At 34.9% G+C, this 21,555-nt stretch overlaps 1 protein-coding gene across 3 annotated transcripts in view; it reads right to left on the bottom strand.

The window, feature by feature from the left end:
- MTHFD2L (methylenetetrahydrofolate dehydrogenase (NADP+ dependent) 2 like) overlaps positions 1-21,555 on the bottom strand; it is a 134,827-nt gene that overhangs the window by 59,007 nt on the left and 54,265 nt on the right. For all 3 annotated transcript variants that reach the window (XR_012476866.1, XM_074228451.1, XM_074228452.1), the window contains exon 6: positions 18,166-18,258. Coding sequence is in view for 2 of the 3 variants with exons in the window: in XM_074228451.1 (XP_074084552.1) it covers positions 18,166-18,258 (93 nt within the window). In the remaining variant the exon portion in view is untranslated. The remainder of the gene's footprint in view (positions 1-18,165; positions 18,259-21,555) is intronic.

Below are 21,555 nucleotides of genomic sequence, written 5' to 3'. Positions count from 1 at the left end.
TAAGGGACCTTGGAAGTCATTTATCCAGCCCCTTCATTTTATAGATGCAATAAGTAAGCCCAAAGCTACACAGGTTCTAATTATTAGAAGTGAGAATTGAACCCAAACCTTAAAATTCCAGAAGCAAATGCTTTTCCTAGTACCTTGAAACCACAATTTTTCTTACATATGTAGACTTGGTGCTTTAACCCAGAGAGTTGGGAGCTAAGTGGCACCATGTTGCACAGAGCCCTGGGCCTGAAGTTGGGAAAAACTCATCTTTCTGAGTTCAAATCTGGCCTCTGACATGTTCTAGCTGTGTGACTCTGAGCAAGTCATTTCATGCTATTTGCCTCAGTTCTCTCATCTGGAAAATGGTTTGGAGAAGGAAATAGCAAACCACTCCATTGTCTTTTCCAAGAAGATCCTAAAAAACAACAACTCAAACAATATGGCAAAATGATAAGAATCTAATCACTGAAGCTTACTATCCTTGTCACCTTGAGAAACCATTTAATATTCCTGGACCTCAGCTTCTTCACCTGCCAAATGAGGAAGAGGACTAGAAGATCTTTGAAATCACTTTTGGTTCATCATCTTAAGAATTCTAAGTAAAAGAGAAAAGTTCAATTTTATCCAATAGGACATAAAGAAAAGAGAAAAGAGCAAACCAGCTAACCAATTAGAGATTAAAAACTAATTTGAGATTCAACTCGCTGAGGCAAAAGAAGCTCATTCCAAAGAATGAGATCATAGTCCTGGACCATTCTCGGTGAGAGAATATCCAATGAGGGGCAAAGAAGAGCAGAGTAGATAGAAGTAGCTGATGGTTTCCTTAGGTAGATTGATAAAAATGGAGAGGTCCATTGTTTTCCCAGGCTGTGGATTCAAGACAACATAATCTCTTCAGACTGATCAAGACAACTGAGCATTTCTGGAGAGTTTCTTAATATGCTACTTCTTGAATGAACATAAATTAAAAATTGTCAAAGATTGTGACATCTTGGGCAAGAAACATAAGACCATGGGAGCATGAGTTGAGTTTTATTCATAATTTCCTATTGAAGAAAAGATGCCAAAGAGAAAATTAATCTGGGAAGTTAACAACTGTCTAAGAAGGGGCATCAGAGAATACTACTTTGGTTTTTGACTATAGCTTATAATACAAGAGTCATAAATACCTAGTCAGTCAACCACAAGTATTTATTAGGTGTTGCTTCAAGCACTTTTCTAAGTGTTGAGGATGCAAGGGAAGGCAAATAGAAGTCCCTGCCTTCAAGGAGCCCAAATCTAATAAAGAAGCTCATAAGTATATTACTACATGTGCATATGTAGAAGACGTAGTCTACATGACAGGCAATCTCAGAGGGAATGCATTTGTGACTGGGGAGTTGGGAAAGGCTTTTTGAGGGCAGTAATACTGTAGCTTAGTCTTGAAGAAAGCCTGGGATTCCAGGAGGAAGAGTCAATGAGAAAAAGGATTCTAGGACTAGGAAACAGGTAATATAAAGGTAGAGAATAAGTAAATGGACCCTAAGGAATAGCAAGTGGATCAGAAGAGCTAAATTGCAGGCTGTGTGGATTAGAATAATGTACAAGGGGATTGGAAAGGTTGGAAGAAAGATGTTAGCTTGGAAAATACTTTCAGTGAAAAAATAGAGAAATATACATGGGCATGTGTGTGTGTAAATTTGCATATATTTGGATATATGTATATATATATATATATTTATACACACACATCTACACATATAGGTAGAGAGAGACAGACAGAGAGAGACAGAGAGAGAGAGAGAGACAGAGACAGAGAGATGGAGAGACAGAGAGAAAGAGATTCAGAGAAGTAATGGACTGCTCCGAGAATTACTGAGGTGGATCTAAAAGGTGCAATATGGCTAGACCTATGTTTTAGGAAAATCACTTTGGCAGCTGACTTGAGGCAGAGAGACCTGTTTAATTTGTTGTTCAGTTGTTTCAGTTATGTCTAACTCTTTATGACTTCATTCTCAGTAATGAATACTGGAATGGTTTGCCGTTTCCTTCTCCAGATCATTTTATAGATGAGGAAATTGAGGCAAAACAGGGTGAAGTGATTTGCCCAGGGTGATACAGCTAGTGTCTCAGGCAGATTTGAACTCAGAAAGATGAGTCTCCAGAACTCTATCTACTGTAGCACCTAGCTTCCCTGGTTCCAAAATACTTGACCTCTTTCTCTTTGATTTCTTGAGGAAGTTTTTCTTTAACCTAGAAGCTCTGGATTTTGGTTTTGGTATTTCTGGGGTTATTTAATTTGGGGTTCTTTCAGGAGGTGACCAGTAACTTTCCTCCTTGTCCTGAGGTATTTATTCTTTTTTTCTCTTCACCTTTTCCTTCTTTTCTTCCCCTCATTCATTCTTGGCGTTCTCCTATTCAATCCTTACAATATTCTGGGATTCCATTTGTAACTCTTACATTGTTTCCTTAATCTTCTAGCATTTTACTTTGAGAGTTTTATTCAGTCATAATTCTAGGACTGGAACTTTGGGCTAGGGCAAGCTATGACATCTTCTTCACACAAGAAGGAGGTGGCCACATCCAGAATGTTTCCCAGAATGCAGCATTGTTGTATACGTTAAGTATTTCATTTCTCAAATCTTTTCATATAATAGACATTTTTGAATATGTGTGAAGTGGGAGACTTAAAACAGAGCAAGTGGGAACTAGCCATTGTGCTAAAGTGAAGGGACCAAAGTTCAATGAAATAAAGAGAAACTATTCCAAAGATTTGTATTGTTCTTTGGTTGAATCATGTCAGATTAGTTTAGAGTTTCAGGAATTACTTATTTTGAAGTCACTAACAGTTATGAAATGTAGGTGATGTAAAAGTGTTTATAACATAGGAACTTTTAGATAAAACTTTAATATGATTATACTTGGTGGCATAGTGGATAGATCACCAAGCCTGGAGTCAAGATGACCTGAGTTCAAATCTAGCCTTAGATTCTAGCTATGTGATTGTAGGGAAGTTGCTTAACCACTGTCTTCCTCAGTTTCTTCATATACAAACTGGGAATAATCATAGTACCTACTATCTCCCCCCTAAGAATTGTTGGGGGGATAAACAAGATTAATTTTGCAAAGAGCCTTGCAAATGTAAAAGTAATATATACTGGCTTATTGTTATTAGTGGTGTGCTTGTAATGGTGGTGGTGATTGTTATTAGGGAAGGAAGGAAGGAAGGAATAAGCATTTATGAAGCACCTAGTAAGGACCAGGTTGTGCTTAGTGCTTTACAAATATCCTCTCGTTTTGTATTCATAACAACCCTAGGAGGCAAGTCCTATTATAATTCTCATTTTACAGTTAAGGAAACTGAGACAGAGGTTAAGCAACTTCCACAGAGGTACACAGCTGGTGTCTGAGGTTGTACTTGAATTTTGTACTTCCTGATTTCAGGGACCAGGGCCCTAGCCCTGGAGATTGTGTTGGGCTTCTATGTTTTAGTTGAGTTTACCCAGAATCTATTTTTTTCCAAACCTTAGGCACACATCTTACTTTTGGTTATTATGACCCCTTAATCATCCAAAACTGCTGAAACTACAAAAATTGAAGTAGTATAGTCATTGATTTGTACATCAAAAGAGTTACATTGTGGATGTTTAACAATCAAATATAATTTTTCAATTTTATAAAATTATTGATGAAAATAATAAGAGCTAGGTACTAGACCTATGAACTTTTTTGGTATTGGGAACTTCCAAATGAGGACTCCATCATCAATGCAGTTAATACTTTCATTACCATTTATATACTTAAGGAGTTGCCTAGAGCAGTGATATCAAACTCAAAAAAGAAATATGGATCATCAAAACATACTTGAATAACTCCAAAGGCTACATATTAAGTTTACTTTAAACATATTTTGATATGTTACTGCTATTCAGTAATTTTAGTCATGTCTGACTCTAACACTCATGTGGTATTCATATATGTTTGTTAGTTATAAGACTTGAACCTAAGCCTTCTGGCACTAACAGGCATTTATCTACATCACCATGTTGCCTTGAATTGATAATGATGATAGTAATTATTATTATTATTATTAATATTATTATTCACATATTTGATTTCCCCTGGTCTTCTAGTCAGAATGATTTGCTTTAAGTGGTGATGGATCTCATTTAGGTCATTATCACTTCATTTAGGAGGTTATCATCACCAAACAAGGCATGTCATAGAGGCACGGATTTGCTAAATCATTTCCTGTTGTCAAGGAGAACTTCCAACACAGAGTATAAACAGAAAACGGATTCCCTAGAGATGGTGAGGTCTTCTAAATTCCCCTGTTTATAGGTAGCATTGTGGTGATTGTATCGTTACATGGAAATTTTTTCAGCTACCTAAATGTGATTCATAATCCCTTAACAATTTAATCTAACTATTGAACCAGAAAAAAATATATATGGATAAGGGCAGTTGTCTAGACTATGCTAGCCAAAAGAATTAACCCATAGATGCATAAATCTTATAAAGACTGTTTAGACAATGAACTGTGCCCAGAATCAGTGAGGAGGAAAAGAGGGGGTTTGGATTTCATTTATGAAATTATGCAAATGTTATTACGTAAAACATTATCCATATCCTGGGAAAGAATATGGAGTCTGAATGCATATTAAAGAATATTATTTTCATTTTCTTTTTTTTTGTGGCTTCTCCTTTTTTGTCTGTTCCTTTCACAGCATGACTAATGTGGAAATGTTTGTTCAATTGCACATATGCAACATATATTAGATTACTTGCCACATTGAAGGGGAAGAGGGAACAGAAGGAGGAGAAGGAAAGAGAAAAAATTAGAATGCAAAATCTTACACATAAGAATGCTGAAAACTATCTTTACATGTAATTAGAAAAAATAAAATACCATTTTTAAAAAAAAAGATATCACATAATACTTTTAATGACTCTTAAGTTTATTCTTATAATGAAGGACCATATATTTTTCACATCAATGTTCTTTTAGTAATATCATATAGTTTCAAGTCATGGAATAATACCCTTATCTCCAAAGGATTAAAATTTCTAGTCACTCAAAGGGAATGGTAGGATGAATGAAAAATATAAATAGGCATAACATAGAATGAACAAAGAATTGCTCATAAGATATGATGTAAATTATTTAATCAAAAAGATACATACCTAGATAAAGAGGTGATTCAGTCATGAAGAAAAACAAGGGATAATCAATGATCAATTAATATCCCTCAAATGTCAGATTACCTAGAAGTCACTTGACTGTGAGATCAGTCTTGTGGATGATTCAGAAAATGATATAGACTAGAGCTGAACAGGACAGGTACCTTAGTGGGGTTACAATCAACACTATTGGAAGGAGCAGTCATATAGATTAGTTCAATGATCTTTTGAAGTACCAAGATGCTATATTATTTTTAGGCTACCAGACAGGTATTATGAGAGGGGATGGAAGGATATGAGAATGAGACTTTCTGATGAGGGACAAATTACAAGAAAAATAGCTAGGGAACAAATCAGGGAGGAATCGAAATGGAGTAGAAAGACATTGATTAGATGACAATTGAAGTCCTGTCCCATGTAAAGGATCTGCTGTTATGTGTTTAGGGATGCAGGTCAACAACACCTAATCCAAAGTAGCTACAAATTGTACTCACCAGGCTAGACCTTTTTAAGCTTCTATACTTGAGCCTCTGCCTACCCAGTGTACTAACACCTTGAATATCAACTTGCCCTGTTCCAAGGAGTTGGTATAAGAAAATGGCAGAATGAAAACTTTATTGGGAACACAGAACTCTTAGAAGAAAATTTCTCAAGTTGATAATGCTAATAATGTTGGGAAAGGAAGCAGAAAACATATGAATTAGTCATTTGGCATTGTATAATAGAATTATTAGAATATCCCACAAATTGAATCACCCTTTTTCTCTGCTTTATATAGCAGTGTGTCTCATTAAAGAAGTAGTCCTAGAGATGCTATGATTATGATTATGAAGCTACATTTGTTAAGCAGGACAGGTCATTTATCTTAAAACCTTCTAAGAAGGAAGTGACTCTTACACTTCCTAACTAAAATGGGCATAAAGTCTTTGAGATATGGTTTAGAGGTTGCTATTTAGAGGAGGTAGAGAGATTTATTCTTCCTGGTCCTGAAAATTGGTGGCACTTTCCAATTGATTATGGTCTATAAGTTATATGAAAGAATTCAAATGTAAAGCACTTCTCGTATTCTGCCTAGTTTTCTGTTATTGACATTTCACCAAATTCAACATTTGCTGCAAGAATTGGCAAGAAAGGGGGTGGCTAGGTGGCGCAGTAGATAGGGCACTAACCCTGGAGTCAGGAGGACTTGAGTTCAAACCCAGCCTCAGACACTTAATAATGATCTAGCTGTGTGACTTTGGGCAAGTCACTTAACCCCACTGCCTTGCAAAAACCAAGAAAAAAAATTGGCAATAAAGACTTGATATCCAAAATCTTTGGGGAATTGCTACAAACAAGTAGAGTATGAGACATCTCTCAAAAGATAAGTGGTCAAAAGATAAGAACAAGCAAACTTCAAAAGAAAAATATAATTTATCAATTATTATAGTGAATAAAATGCTCTAAATCATTAATAATAAAATAAATATAAATTAATTTTTAATAATTTTTAATAATTTTACAGATTTTATCTCACATTCATCAGTTGGTAAAATAACAAAGAGTAAAACAGGAAGTGTTAGAGGACTATGGCAATGCAGGAGTTGGAACTGTGGATTGGACTAAATGTTCTAGAAAACAAATTGGAATTATTAAAGTCAATAAACTATATATATATATATATATATATATATATATATATATATATGCCCTTTGACCCAACCATGATCATACTAGCCATATAATTCAAGAGGTCAAAGACAGAAAGAAAGATCTCAGAAATACATAAATATTTTAACCTTTTTTTGGGAGTAGGATACTGGCAAAAATTCGAAAGTGAGTGTTTGTTCATTAGAAAGTGACTGAGGCAGCTAGGTGATACAGTGAATAGAGTACTGACCCTGGAATCAGGAGGATCTGAGTTCAGATCCAACCTCAAACACTTAATTAATTGCCTAGCTGTGTGACCTTGGGCAAGTCACTCTTAACCCCATTGCCTTAAAATAAATAAAAATAAAAAAAGAAAGTAACTGAACATAATATAGTATATGAAAATAAAGGAATTGTACTATGCCACATGAAATGATGAAAATGAAAAATTGCAACAGATAGACTTATATGAACTAAAGCAAAGCAAGCAAAACCAGGACAGTTTATATGATAATCCCAATAATGTTAAGTTAACAACATTGATAAACATCAGAACTTGACTTCATGTATTTATTGTGATTTCTGAAAAGGATGGTAGAGTATGTCTCTTGCTCCCCAGTCAGAAATGATGGACTAAGTATATAGAATGTTGGCTGTAATAATTTGTTAAGAGGAAGAGTTCAACTGGAGGCAGCAGTCATTTGGAAGTAATAGTTATGTAACAATAAGAAAGGAACAACTATAAAACATTTTAACAGAAAAATATAAAATATTACTTTGATAGCTATGTGGAAGGTATTTTGTGAGATAAAAGGCTAAAGGCATGAAGATCAATCAAGGGCATAACAATCTATTTAAATGACAATCCATCCCTGTTTATGAGCAGGAAGGTGGAAAGACAAAGTCCATTTAAAATAAATACAAGCAGTCTACTTGGAAATTTTCTTGCCAAGATACATACAGTAGCTTTATGAACAAAATTGTGAAACATGACTTAAAAAGAAAAAAATTATCTTTAAAAAACCTAGGGTTAGCATTATCTGTAATGAGGATGATAAAAATAATAATACCGTTGCAATAAGATCAGGAGTCAACCAAGGATGCTATTACTATTCAGTTATTATGATGCTGGAAATGCTAGTTATAGCAATGACAATAAAAAGAAATTGAAGAAATAAGCATAGGCAAAGAGGAAACAAAACCATCACTTTTCATAGATTATTTGTCAATTGCTTAGAGAATCCTAAAAAGTAAACAAAAAAGACTAACTGAAATAATATGAGCAAAGTTGCGTGACATAAACTAGATTCAAATGTAATTTTATCATCATCTAAGGCTGGCACCTTATCCTTTCCCAACTATCTCCATTTCTGTGATATGAGGAGGCTCATATTTCCATATCAAATGTTTTGGGGGATAGGAAGGGGACTAGACTTGTGATTTCATCAATATAGGGCACACCCCATAGAGAAAGTTCCTTTGACCAATGCAATAGTCTTTATAAAGGTAACAAATAGTCTATATAAATCTACTTTTTATCTTAGGGAGTTTCCTAAAATACTGAAAAATTTCAGTCGCCCAAGAGCAAACAGAAAGCAAAGGAAAAACTTTTGAATTCATGTCTTAGTGACTTTGTTACTATCTATTTTACAATAAATACTGTCTCTCAAGTCTTCTTAACAAACTTCAAATCATAGGAGCAGACTCTCTGATGTTACAAATCAGGAAACCGAGGGTTAAGTGGTGAAGATGATCATTTAAGTTTATACAGGTAGTTCCAAGATGTGAAACTTTATACTCTTTACCTTTCTACATAAACATTAGTGGACATCAATTCAAAGAAAAATAGATGGTTAAATTCACAATGGTTGCCCTGGCTGAAACTTGAGTACCTCAAAGAATTTTTATGATGCTCTGGAGGTCTTCAGGAAACGATTACAACTGGCTGTCTTTACTCTCCACTTCCCCCCTCCTCCTTCAGTATAAGCCAATCAAAATATTTCCTCATCACATTTTTCATTGTCATCTCCCCGGCATTTTGTCAATCTCCCCGAAACATCAAGTGACTCCTCCTCTTATTCTTCCTTACTTCTCCCAGATGGGATTGCTTCCATGTATGCTGACAGTCAAGTTAGGACAATGATCCAACCCTGCCTGTTCCAATTACGCTATTTGAGATTATTATCTCTTTCTCAGATACTTATTTGTTTATTTCTCACATATTTATATGATGGCTTACTTGAGGGGGGATGGGGAATATAGCCTTATGATCACAGACCTTCCAGAGTGATATATCTCCTAATCCCTCACCCCCACCTCCATCTCCATCCACTCCACCCAGGAAAAGTTAATCTACTCAACATCCAAATAAGCCCAGGGCTGTACTGGCCAGCATGATTATTGAAGGATGTATACCAACCTCACCCCTCTATAAGCAGCCAAAGACTGATCCCTCCCTACTTTTGATTCTCAGACAGGGCTAGGGACTAACCAAGAATCCCCCACCCCACTACTTCTTGCTTGGGGGAATGATAATTGCTACTATGAATGGTGTGAATTCTTGTGATTGATTCCAGAGGCTCCCCAAGGAAGCCACATTCTCCTCTGGCTACCACTCCCAGTTCCTCACAACCATGTCTGTCACCCCCTACTGCATCCCTATCAAACTCTGCCTGTTTTCTTCCTTTATCATCGTTTCTCAGCAATCTTTCTTCTTTGAAAGTTCCCTTCAATGGATATACTATTCACTCCATATCTTGAATGCTGCTCTCTATTGGTCCTTAAATCATTGTCTTCCTATATCACCATTTCTCAGCAAATTCTCTCCTTTGAAGGTTCACTTCAACCAGATGTACTGTTCATTTCAAATCCTGAATACTATTCTCTACTGGTTCTTAAGTCATTCCCCCTCCTTTCTCAAGGAAATCATCTACTGACTGACATTCTTTCTCTCCTCCACAACTTCCATCCTTCTTGGACACTTCCTCCAAAATCTTTTGCTTCCTAGTTGATCAACTCTCAGGAGCTGCACCTTTCTCCACTATGGCTCCACATACGTATGGTAATTCAGGGCTATAGTGAAGCCAGCTCATAACCAGCTGATGGTTAAATTCAGTGTGAGCATTTCTACCCCAGAAACTGGCAAATGCTACCAGAGTTCGACAATGTCTAGGTTAAGAAATAGTTAGATATTAATAATGTAGGCTAACTTATTTTTTTCATTAAACAATTCTTTTTTTTAATTTTACAAAGATTTTATTTATTTTGAGTTTTATGTTAACTTTAAAATGTTTTTGTGCATTGGAGTTTCTTTGGGATTTGTTTGGGTTTGGTTTTAGAGAGTTTGTTCTTAAATATTTTACCAGAACACTGCTGACCATACCCCAGGTCTTACCATCATTACACATGTTTACTTCAACTATCTGTAATGCTGAAGTTCCTCTATACATAACTTTCTGCCCTTCTATTTTTCCTAAAGCTTATCAGGGCAGCTAGGTGGTACAGTGGATAGAGCAGTCAGGATGATGGGAGTTCGAATCTGACCTGACACTTACCATTTACTAGTTGTGTGACCTTGGGCAAGTTACTTTACCCTGACTGCCTCACATCCAGGGCCACCTCCAGTCATCCTGATTCACTGGCCACTGGACCTAGATAGCTCTGAAGGAGAAAGTGAGGCTGGTGACTTAGCAAAGCCCCCCCCCCCCATCAATGTGCGATTGTCATAGTATCACCTCCTTGATGTCATGGTTTTCTTCTAAAATGAAGACAAACATTAAAGCTTATCACTCACAAACCTATTATTTGCCCTTATTACAACTTCTGGTCACCACCTCTCCCTGATTTCCCAGGCACAATCCCTCTTCTGGTCGTATTTTCTTCCCTTCAAAAACTTAAATATATAATTCCTCAGTTACACCTTGTATTGCCTTCCATGTTCCCTGCCCACTGGTCCTAATGCCATTCGAGTCTTTCCAAATTCCAGAATTGATTCAAAATTACTATCTTCCTTCTCCGCTGCCTAAAAGTGGACGGAGAAAATCTCATAAGTCAGTTGACTCAAATGTAGGTTTACTTTATTTAATCTTAACTGGTCCTCCCTTCCTATTGCATTTCAATCCTTTTGATTCTTCTCCCATTGATTCTTCAGCCTATTCACCTCAGCTAATGTCCCACATCTTCTCTCTTATAGTCATTCATCTTATATGACCATTACTCCCTTCCTTTAGCCAGAAGACCTCACCAAACTCCGTATTCCAGATCTTCTCATCTTCATCCCTGGCTATTATCTCCTTTGTTCTGTCTCAGATGAAAAGGTAATCCTTCTAGCAAATATATTAATCCTTTACCTATGTTCCCAATCAGTTTTCTCCCTTCTCCTCCAGTGTATTGCCCCTTTAATTCCCCCACCTTTCCCTAATTTTCAACCATTTCTTACCTCTTTTATGAATCTATTCTGATCGACATCCCACAATAAGATCTCTTATATTTTTTTAATTTTTGCAAGGCAATGGAGTTAAGAGACTTGCCCAAGGTCACACAGCTAAGTAATTATTAAGTGTCTGAGGATGAATTTGAACTCAGGTCCTCCTGACTCCAGGGCTAGTATTCTATTCACTGTGCCACTTAGCTGCCCGCTCCCCCATAAGATCTCAAGAAAAATTTACTTAATTTTACCATTCTCTCAAGTTATAATTCTATGTATCTCATCACTTTCACAGATCAATGCCTAGCCAAAGCTTCTAGACTCACCGATTCACTTGGTCACTTCTTACTTATTTCTCAACCCTTTGCAAGCTGTTTTCCAATCTCATCATTCTGCTGATGCTGCTATCTCTCAGGCTTCTAGCAATCATTTATTTGCCACATCTGATGGTCTTCTCTCACTCTTTATCCTTATTGACTGCTCTGAAGCATTTGGCAATGTTGACCACTCCCTCCTAGTTTTTCTAGCTGCTCTCTCCTGGTTCTTCTCTTACCTGTCTGACTTCTCTCATCACACCTCCTTGATTCATTTTGCTTATGTTGTCCATTTTTTTTCTTAATCAACAGTTTTTGTTGTACAATATCTTCATTTCCAAATATATTCCTTCCATTTTCCCTACCCAGTGAGACATCCTTAGTAACAAAGATTTGAAAATAAAGAGAAAAATTGATCTGCTCAATCCTTTTTTCCCCTTATGTTTTCTCCCAGAGATAGAACCAGAAACGATAGAACAAAAAAGGGTAAAGGGAATTGATACCAAAAGAACAGAAGAGTAGTTATTAAGTATTTATTATTAGTCAGACTCTGAGCATACAAATAGAAAAAAAAGACAGTCTCTGCTTTCAAGGGGTTTACAATTCTCTCTATCTCATTTTATAAATCCCCACACATTTCATATATATTTATATTTAGTATATATCATATATTTATGTATCATATATACAGTACATATTATAATTATACATAATTAATATATTACAATAATGATTTTATATATAATATAATAATGATTCACATGTATGTGTATTATAGGAACATTGCATATATAATATTTGCATGTGCCTATGATTGTATTTATGTGTATTATTTATGTGTATTATAGTTAATCTCTAAATATAGATGACATGCATATTATTTATTATCTGTTTGTTTTATGTCCCTAAACTATGACTAAGGATAAAAGAAGACAGAACACAGGGAAAAAAAAAAACCATTCACAAAGAAAATTTGAAAAGTTAAAAAAAATAAGTGAATTGTTCTTTGGGTGCAAACACTGTTTAGAAAATTTAACACTAGAATTCATATTTCATATTTCATACATATTGTGTGAAGCAGCTAGGTGATACAGTTGATTGAATTCTAGACCTGGAATCAGAAAGTTGTTTCTGCTGTTGTTCAGTCATTTCAGTAGTATCTAACTCTTTGTGACTCCATCTAGAGTTTTCTTGGCAAAGATACTAAATTAGTTTGGCATTTCCTTCTCTAGGAGTCAGGAAGACCTGAGTTCAAGTCTGGATTCAGGCACTTACTAGTGGTATGATCCTAAGTAATTTAACCCTGATCACCTCAGCTTACTCTTCTGTAAAATGAGCTGGAGAAGGAAATGGAAAACCACTTCAGTATCTTTGCCAAGAAAACTCCAAATGGGATCACAAAGAATTGAGTATAACTGAAATGAATGAACAGAAATATTATATGTGCATATATATGTAATATATAGGGATATCCACATAATATGCACCATATGTGAAATATACACACACATATATACATACATATATGTGTATATATATATATATATATATATATATATATATATATGAAAAATGCACAATAAAAACAAAGCAATGAGGAAAATATCCAAGTAGAATCAGGAAATCAAATAGGAGTTGAATTTGAACTAAGCTTTGAAAGAAACTAAGGCAAGAGGGAGTGCATTCCAGACCTGGGAAAAAACAGGATAAAGATAGGGAGACACAAGAGGATATGTTTATGAGGGACAGCATGAAGATCAGTTTGGCTGGAATTTATGGTGAGTAAAGGGGAGGGATATACAATAAGGTGGGAAATATTGACTGGGGTTAGTTGCAAATACTTTTGAATGCCAAACAGAATATCCTCGCAGATTTTTGCATTAAGTTGAAACTAATGTGATAAAAATAATTAGTAGTCCTAGTCTTGGATTCAAATGATCAGCTTTACAAGTATAAGATGGGGGAGAGTAGTATGTCTGAATAATATTTGGAGGGTTGGCTAGATTGCAAATTTAACAGGAGTCAGAAGGATGAAAAAGTCAAAAAAGCTGCCAAACTATGGCAAACTGTGGTCCCTCTACTAGCCTGTTTTTGTATAGTCTTAGAGCTGAGTAGTTTTTAAATATAGAAACAAGTTGTAAGAAACATTTGGCCTTTGGATTTATAGACCATAAAGGGAACAATGTCAGGAATTCTAGTGTTAAATTTTCTAAACAGTGTTTGCACCCAAAGAACAATTCACTTATTTTTTTTAACTTTTCAAATTTTCTTTGTGAATGGTTTTTTTTTTTCCCTGTGCTCTGTCTTCTTTTATCCTTAGTCATAGTTTAGGGACATAAAACAAACAGATACAACTTGTTTCTATTGTCTTCATACAAAATATCTTGGGGCCAAGATTAAGACAAATATGGGTGAACAATATTCTACACACCTAATTAGTGCCCTCTGGTGGTAGGAATATGCCACAGTACACAACTCAAAGAATCTATATTTGATGAGTGGTTTCCAAGGAGGGAATTGATTTGGGCTAACAAAGTCTTCACAGATAAAAAGGACTTTAGAGATTATAGAGACTATAGTGATTAACTACTGTCCTTAGTAGCCTAGAGTCCCAAAGACATTTAATAATAGTCCAGGAGCACAGTTTCAAGAATTTGTTAAGATGTGTAGTTATTTTATCATTTTATTTTATTTAACTGTACTCATCAGGGATATAGATCATTACCAGAATATTATACTTGGGTTTTAACTTCAAGAGGGTAATAAAAAAATTTTTGTAGTACTACAGAATTACTACAAGGATAATTAATGTGTTGAAAAATCAGATGTGGGGGTGCAAGTGTTACTGTCCAGTTGATTTCTCCCTTTTTTAATATCCACACTGCAACTGCAGATTCAAGTTTCTCTCTTCTGTCAATTATTTCTTCTGTGAATGATATAAATTGTTCTTTCACAATTCTTCCTTCTCTTTTAAACCATTTAGGAACATCCTGCTGTGCCATGCTTTCCTGAGCATCCACAGGGTTCTCTATCTCATTAGATGCTAATTCATTTTTTACTTATTTGTAGATGCCTGAACTCTCTCCCCTAATCTAGAAGTCATATTTCCTTTTACAATCAATATCGTTCTACTGATTTATCTGCTTACGTTCAAGATTTTTAATTGAGTATTCTTTCTACTGAGATCTTTGGTAATTTTGGTCTCCCCCCCTTCATTTATCCCATTGCCCACTTTCCGACTCCCTCCCATCTGATGGCTAGTTAACAGTTCAAAGTCTTACCATATACAACCCTGGACAATTTATGATTCATCAGCTTTGATCTATAGCTCATATGACTTTGGGGAGAAAAGAACTAAGTGTGATTGGATGCTGGATACTTTCCCTCAGCCTTAGTTGAATGTACACACACACACACACACACACACACACACACACACACACACACACACAAACATACACAAACACCTTTTGCCCCCATTGCCTCTCTTCCTCTGTTCTCTGGCCAAGTGCCAAAGAGTGCTGCCATGATACTATCACACCTGAATATATTTTTGCTATTTGGAGTTTAGATTTCTATGACACTGCGGGGTGGGGGGTGAAGGTGTTGAGTTCTGTTGCAGGAACAGACATTTGTCCAGAACCCTCCCCACTCTCTATTTCCACTACTCCTTTTATTCTCTGGCTCAGGTCTGTTGTAGCAGGGGGCCTGCTATAATTGCTCACTATTGTAGAGGTCCTCATTGATATCTCAGCCTTAGCAAATTTATGATATTTGACATTTGGAAGTTCTCAGCTCTGTTCAATGTATGTATGAAGGCAGGGAAAGAATTGGTGTCAGGGTTTTGAGTTGAGCTGTGTTACAAGCATCTAGGTCTGCTAATGCAGCTCTCTCGTTTAGAGGTTGCTAAGTAATGGTGAAGAGATGTGAGTAGAAGTTAGAATTAGCCTTTTCTACAATTCAAGATTTGTTTTTGTTTGTTTGTTTTACTTTATATGGGTTCTTAGTGTCCTAGACTATGGAAAGAGCTGAAATTACTTATTATCTTACTATAATTTATATTTTGGAGAGGTGTAAAAAGTTAGGAGGATTAGAGAAATGTCTAGGCTGAATAAACCAGAAGTTTGCATAATCCCACATCTTCCCAATTCCCATTCAAGATGAGGTCATAAATGCCATAAAGTCATAATCTATTAAATCACAAACTGCTAATGGACACTAGCAATTAGTTGTTTATTTATAGGATTCCTGGGATACTGATTTTTCTAATTTATAAGCTTTTATGTCTGGAATTATTTCATTGATGACATCTTGATAAAAGCACGCTAAACATTGCCACCATCACCACTATCACTACCCCTTCCCATTATCTCTTTAGGCAATACATTGGGATTTTAGGCATTGTTCTTTGTCCAACTTGAATGAAAAACACTTATCTGTCTTTCTTTAATTCCAAATGCCTTTCATTAACTCAGAGTTCAGCCAACAGTAATTTATAGGACAATCTGACCTTCCACCTGTTTCAGAGAAGCATGGAATTATTTTTACATTTTTAAAAAATTGATGAAAAATGTAAAAAAAGGATAAAATAAATGAAATGTGAAAAAGTATATGAAATTCACATTTCAATGTCCATAAGTAAACCATGTTCATTCGTTTATGCACTATGACTCCTTTCCTCCAAGAAAAGAGGAGGTGAGTGGTTGAGACAGAGACTGTATATAACACTCATCCTTTCTCATTGCTGTATAACACACTACAAATTGCAGTGACACATTTATAATTTGACATTTTTATTGTAATGTGTCACTGTATCACAACATTTTGCTTATTACCAAAGCACATCCATCATATCAAAATAAGAGGAAAAAATTATGATTTTTTGAGTTCAATAGTGAGACTAAAATTTTGCTGAAAGAGAAGAACCACTTCAACCATTACCATAGAACACGAAATGACCTTTGAAATTAGCTTTTGTTTCAGGTTTAATGTTTCTTAATGAATATGACTTAAAGTTACTAGGCAAAACCGAACTTTTATGTCAAATTTACACTGAAGTTAAATTCAATAAATACTAATATTTGAAACCCATGTCCAGCTGCTTTATATACATACAGAATTGTCGAGTTAAAACAAAAAAACACTATCCAAACAAATTTGTAGCAGATATATTTTCTGAGCTCAAACTACAGTTCCAGAAATGGTTTTTAGACCTCAATGCAAATATAAGAGAAACTTCCACATTTTACGATCCATTTAATAATGCAATTGAGAAGCTTTTGCCTAAACTATAACTGAAAGTGATTGATGTGCATCATAATAACATATTAAAAGCAAATATCAAGAGAAGAATCTAATAGAATCCTATAAATCCTTCCAAGAAATGAATGTGTGTAATAAAAATCATAGGCTTGTGGATTGATAGTAGTATTGGGCAGTATTTTTCAGTATGAAAAGATATTTTCAAATGTGAAGTATGGAGGCTGCTAATGGGTACTTTGGAAAGAATGCTGGACCTGGGGTCAGGAAGCACATGACAGTGCCATGGGACCCTGGATAAGTCATTAACCTTTTTTGCCCCAGTGTCCTCATCTATAAAATGAGGATAAAAATAACACCTAACTCACAGGATTATTGTGAGGACCAAATGAAATATTATTTGACAAAGTGCTTAGCACAGGCATTATATAAATGTTATTTATTATTATTATTATTACTATATAAAATCTCATCACAGATCAGATTACCAGAAAAATATTTGTAATTCCTTTTAATAATAGGGAACACTAAATCTGGGTTCCAGTTAAGTGAAATGTTCTCTCCCTCTCCAAAAAGTAATTCTATTCTTCTAATTAATTGACCTCTATTATAAAAATATGCAGTTATTATATTTAATTTCATCAATATTTTATTTTAAAATAAATTTTATTTATTTCATCAATAAAAATTTCTGAAAATGTTTTCTTTCATTATACCTTTAAAACTGTCTTGATTTTGCCCCTTGGTGAACAAGTCTAAAATACTATCTGATCATTTGCCAAAAAGTTTTCTGACCCCTACCTACATTATGTCCCTTTCCCCACTTAATTAAAGGTAAACCATTTTTTTTTTTTGAGAAAATAGGGTTGGGGTTAGTTTAGGGAGTATCTTAGATCACTTAGGACACAATTAAGACAGTGATTAGATATAGTCCAGAAGCCTTTGGCAGATGTATTTTAGAGCAGTTTCCTTCATTTATAGTCCTTGAAGGATTCAGACTAAGAGGAAGACTGATAACTTCAGGAAATGGTCAGAACTCTTGTATTCACCTTGCACCATGTTAAAAGAAGAATTCTTAGAGGAAGTGCTCAAGAAGGGAATTTGGGGAAATAACTCTCTAAGAAACATTTAAAGTAATTATTGTAATTCTGATAAACTCTGAAACCTTGTTAGGGAATCATGCTTATAGTTATGAAAATTTTAAATAATAACTTCAAAATAACCTGTGAGAGAGAAGTTTTTGAAAGCAGGGTGAATTTCTGTCCCTTTGAATTATTTCCCTGAATAAGCAGAAAATGCTTAGAATTAGTTTTACTTAATGAGACTGTTTTCCATTAAGCTCATGTTCCAAATTCAGAGTACAGAATTTTCTTCCAGTGGACTTACCTGCAGCTACTATGATAATATCAGCCAGTTGTGTATGGATCTTCAGTTGGTCTTCTGGAGTATATCTATGAGCTATTGTCACTGTTGCATCACCTGAAATGAATTTATGATAACTCTCATTAGTATTTGCCAAATTGTGACCATTTTATTATACATATAAGCAGGGAAGCCACTTCTATTCAAGATATTCCTTTGAATGAACAGTCATTCTTTGGAACTCCTAAGATACTATTTATTTCATGAAGTCCATCCTTATTCATTCTTGGCAGAACATATCACAGAGTACAGATTTAGAGTATAAAGCAGGCATTTAATCCAAACCTCTTATTTTGGAAGAGGAAGAAGAGAGTTAGATGTTGATTAAAATAATACAAGTAAGTAGTAGGAGTTGAACCCAGGTATGATAACTACAAATCCAGAAGCAGCCTGCTAATACAGTGAGACTTTTGAACTGTCCAGATATGACACCAAATTCTCAGGCTACAATAATGGAATATAATCTCTTTCAGGTATTACTGAGGTAGAAAGAAAGGCTTGTGCCTGTCATCCTCAGACCAGCCAAACTAGATTTGGACAAGTTCATTTCCAAACAGGTTTCTCGGTGGTGAATATTTTGATTATAGCCACCTTTGATGAGTATCTACTAAGCCAGAAAAGACCTGTATCAATAGTCTTCAGTAGGACTAACACTTTTCTGCTGAAGTATTAAGGGAATGAAGCACTATTTAGCAAATTGTATCTCATATGTTAATGACATCTTGATGGATTTTAAAATCCAGCATGTCCAAATGTTCAATCTATTGCCAGAGTGGAACTTATTATGGCAGGGTAGAACTATACATAACTAAAGTCTTGTTTTGGTATTTTTTAATTGATAGCTTTTGTTACCTCCTCCATTCCCCACTCAGGGAGTCATCTCTAAAACCAAAGAGAGAGGGGGAAAACAATTCAGTGAACCAACCAACACATCAATGGAATTTGGCAATATCAGCAAGACTACACTCAGATTCTTCTATCTAGTATATTATTTCATCTCTAGTCATTTCAGGAAGGGGTTTGCACACAAATCTAATGCCTTTAAGATTATAATTTTCTTCATTATTCCTGAAGTCTCCTTGGATAACGATATATTTAGGTCCATATCTTCACCCATTACAAACTCATAATCAATGACATTGGAATTAACCTCAATGATCAAATCCAAATATGTCTTTCATTCACTGACTTTAGGCTAATTCACTAATTTCAACACTCTCTAATCTTCCCTGAGATTTAATCACACCCTTGAGGTCAAATGCTAGGGCAGATTACAATGGAAAACAATTACACTGAAATACAATTTTTATAAAAAAGTTTACAGACCCAAGATTTAGAACCATTTTCCTAAAAGAAATAAAATGTATGAAAGCCTCCCTAGGCAATTTATAATAATAAAAAGTTGTTATTTTATGTATTGGCAACTCAAGAAACAAATAAAACTTATTTTCATTTTTCTATGTAGTCCTGAAAAGATGGAATGGACTGGTATCTATGGCAACATTTAATTCTAAAATTCCATGATTCTGAGTTTAAATTCTATGCTAACCCCTTCTTTATAATCAGAAACTACTCCTTTAAAAGTAAGTGAATAGGTTCCTCTCTAAATCTCTTTCCTCCTTTGTAAACTGAAGAGAAAAACTACTTCAGCAGAGTTGTTGTAAGAAAAGTGTTATAGATCATAATACCATAAAATTTGAATAATTATTATTGAATGGGTGCCCATCCTTGTTATCAAGAGCAACTGAACATATTAGGTAAGGGAGGGGGAAGGAAAGTGTATGAGGATACCTACTATACAGGAAGCATGTTTAAAGCATAATGAAAAAACAGAGTTAAAATGAGGAAATGGAATAAAATATATAATTCTTCAGGCAATTTCAAAAAAGGTATTAGAACCCCATGTTTTCTAATAAGGCAATGCCAAAATTGATACTGCCAAGAAAGAATAGAGTAATAAAATTGTATTTCTGTGAGTTGAGTGAGTTGCAGATAGATATATGCAAAAACCCCAGAATGTAGTATTAATGAAACATTAAAAACAGAGAAGAAAATGGAAGAAAGTCCAAAGAGGGGCATGGACATGCTGACTAAATTTAATATAAATTTTTAAACTTTATGTTACAGAATTTCATGGTTTCATACAAAATTGTTATTGTTCAATTGTTTTAGTTATAGCCATCTCTTCACTGCCCCATTTGGGGCTTTCTTAGCAAAGATATTGGAGAAGTTTGCCATTTCCTTTTCCAACTCATTTTACAAATGAGGAAACTGAGGCTAACAGGGCAAAGTTCCAGGCAGGGTTACACAGGGTTACACAGTTAGTAAGTGTCTGAGGTCAGATTTGAATTCAGGAAGATGAGTCTTCCTGACTCCAGGTCCAGTGCTATCTATCTGACCATTTCATATAAAATACTCTATAATCATTCTTTGTATATCAAAATGTTCATGTTGGTCAAGGTTGCTAAGTTCATATTTTTTTTAAAAAGAGGAATAAAAAGCAACAAAAAGGAACTAAAATCTCAGAAGTCAGAAAGTATAATGAATACTTAACCAAACATGAGATACTTGAGGAGGAAGTTACCTTAAAGAACATACCTGATGAAAATGGAGGTGCAGAGCTTTATCATTTCCCAAGAGTACATTGGCAAAGTATTATATTGCTTTCAGAATTTTTGTGAGACACAGAAGTGGGGCACAAGAAAGGCAAACATAAATGATTTGACATATGCACAGAACAATTCAATTGCAGAAATGTAAATGCTTTATCTCAAGGCAAATATAATGAAAGAATCACCTGGTCCTTTATTCATTTTAAAATAAATGATAATGGGGTTGCAGAGCTTTCTCAACTGAGATGATCTCAGCACAGTGCCTATCACAGAGTAGGAACTTTATAAATATTTATTTCCTTTCTTCCTTTTATAGGAAAATATATCATTTATGTATACAGGAATCAGAAACTCTTTGGAAGCCTAGGAACCTCTCCACCTACAAGGAAGATTCTACTAAGGCATATTTGAATTCAAATTTGGCCTTCGACACTTGATAGCTGTGGGTCTTTGGGCAAGTTATTTAACTTCTGCCTGCCTTAGAACTGTAAAATGAGGATAATAATTGCACCAATCTCCCAGGGTTATTGTGAAGATAAAGGAGATAATATTTGTAAAGAACTTTGCAGATCTTAAAGAGTTTTATAAATGCTTGCTATTGTTATTATTGTTTTTGTTGTCATTACTGCATTGAATCATTTGTCTTTGTCTTGTTGCCCCACTTCTACATCCCACAGGACAGGGACTGTATCTCATAAAATATCTAAAGTAATCACAATTCATAATGAACTCAGGAAATTTG

This window comes from Macrotis lagotis, chromosome 3, assembly GCF_037893015.1.
Source record: "Macrotis lagotis isolate mMagLag1 chromosome 3, bilby.v1.9.chrom.fasta, whole genome shotgun sequence".
Lineage (NCBI taxonomy): Eukaryota > Metazoa > Chordata > Mammalia > Peramelemorphia > Peramelidae > Macrotis > Macrotis lagotis.
The sequence above is the reverse complement of the archived record's forward strand: the minus strand, read 5'-3'. Positions and strand labels throughout refer to the sequence as shown.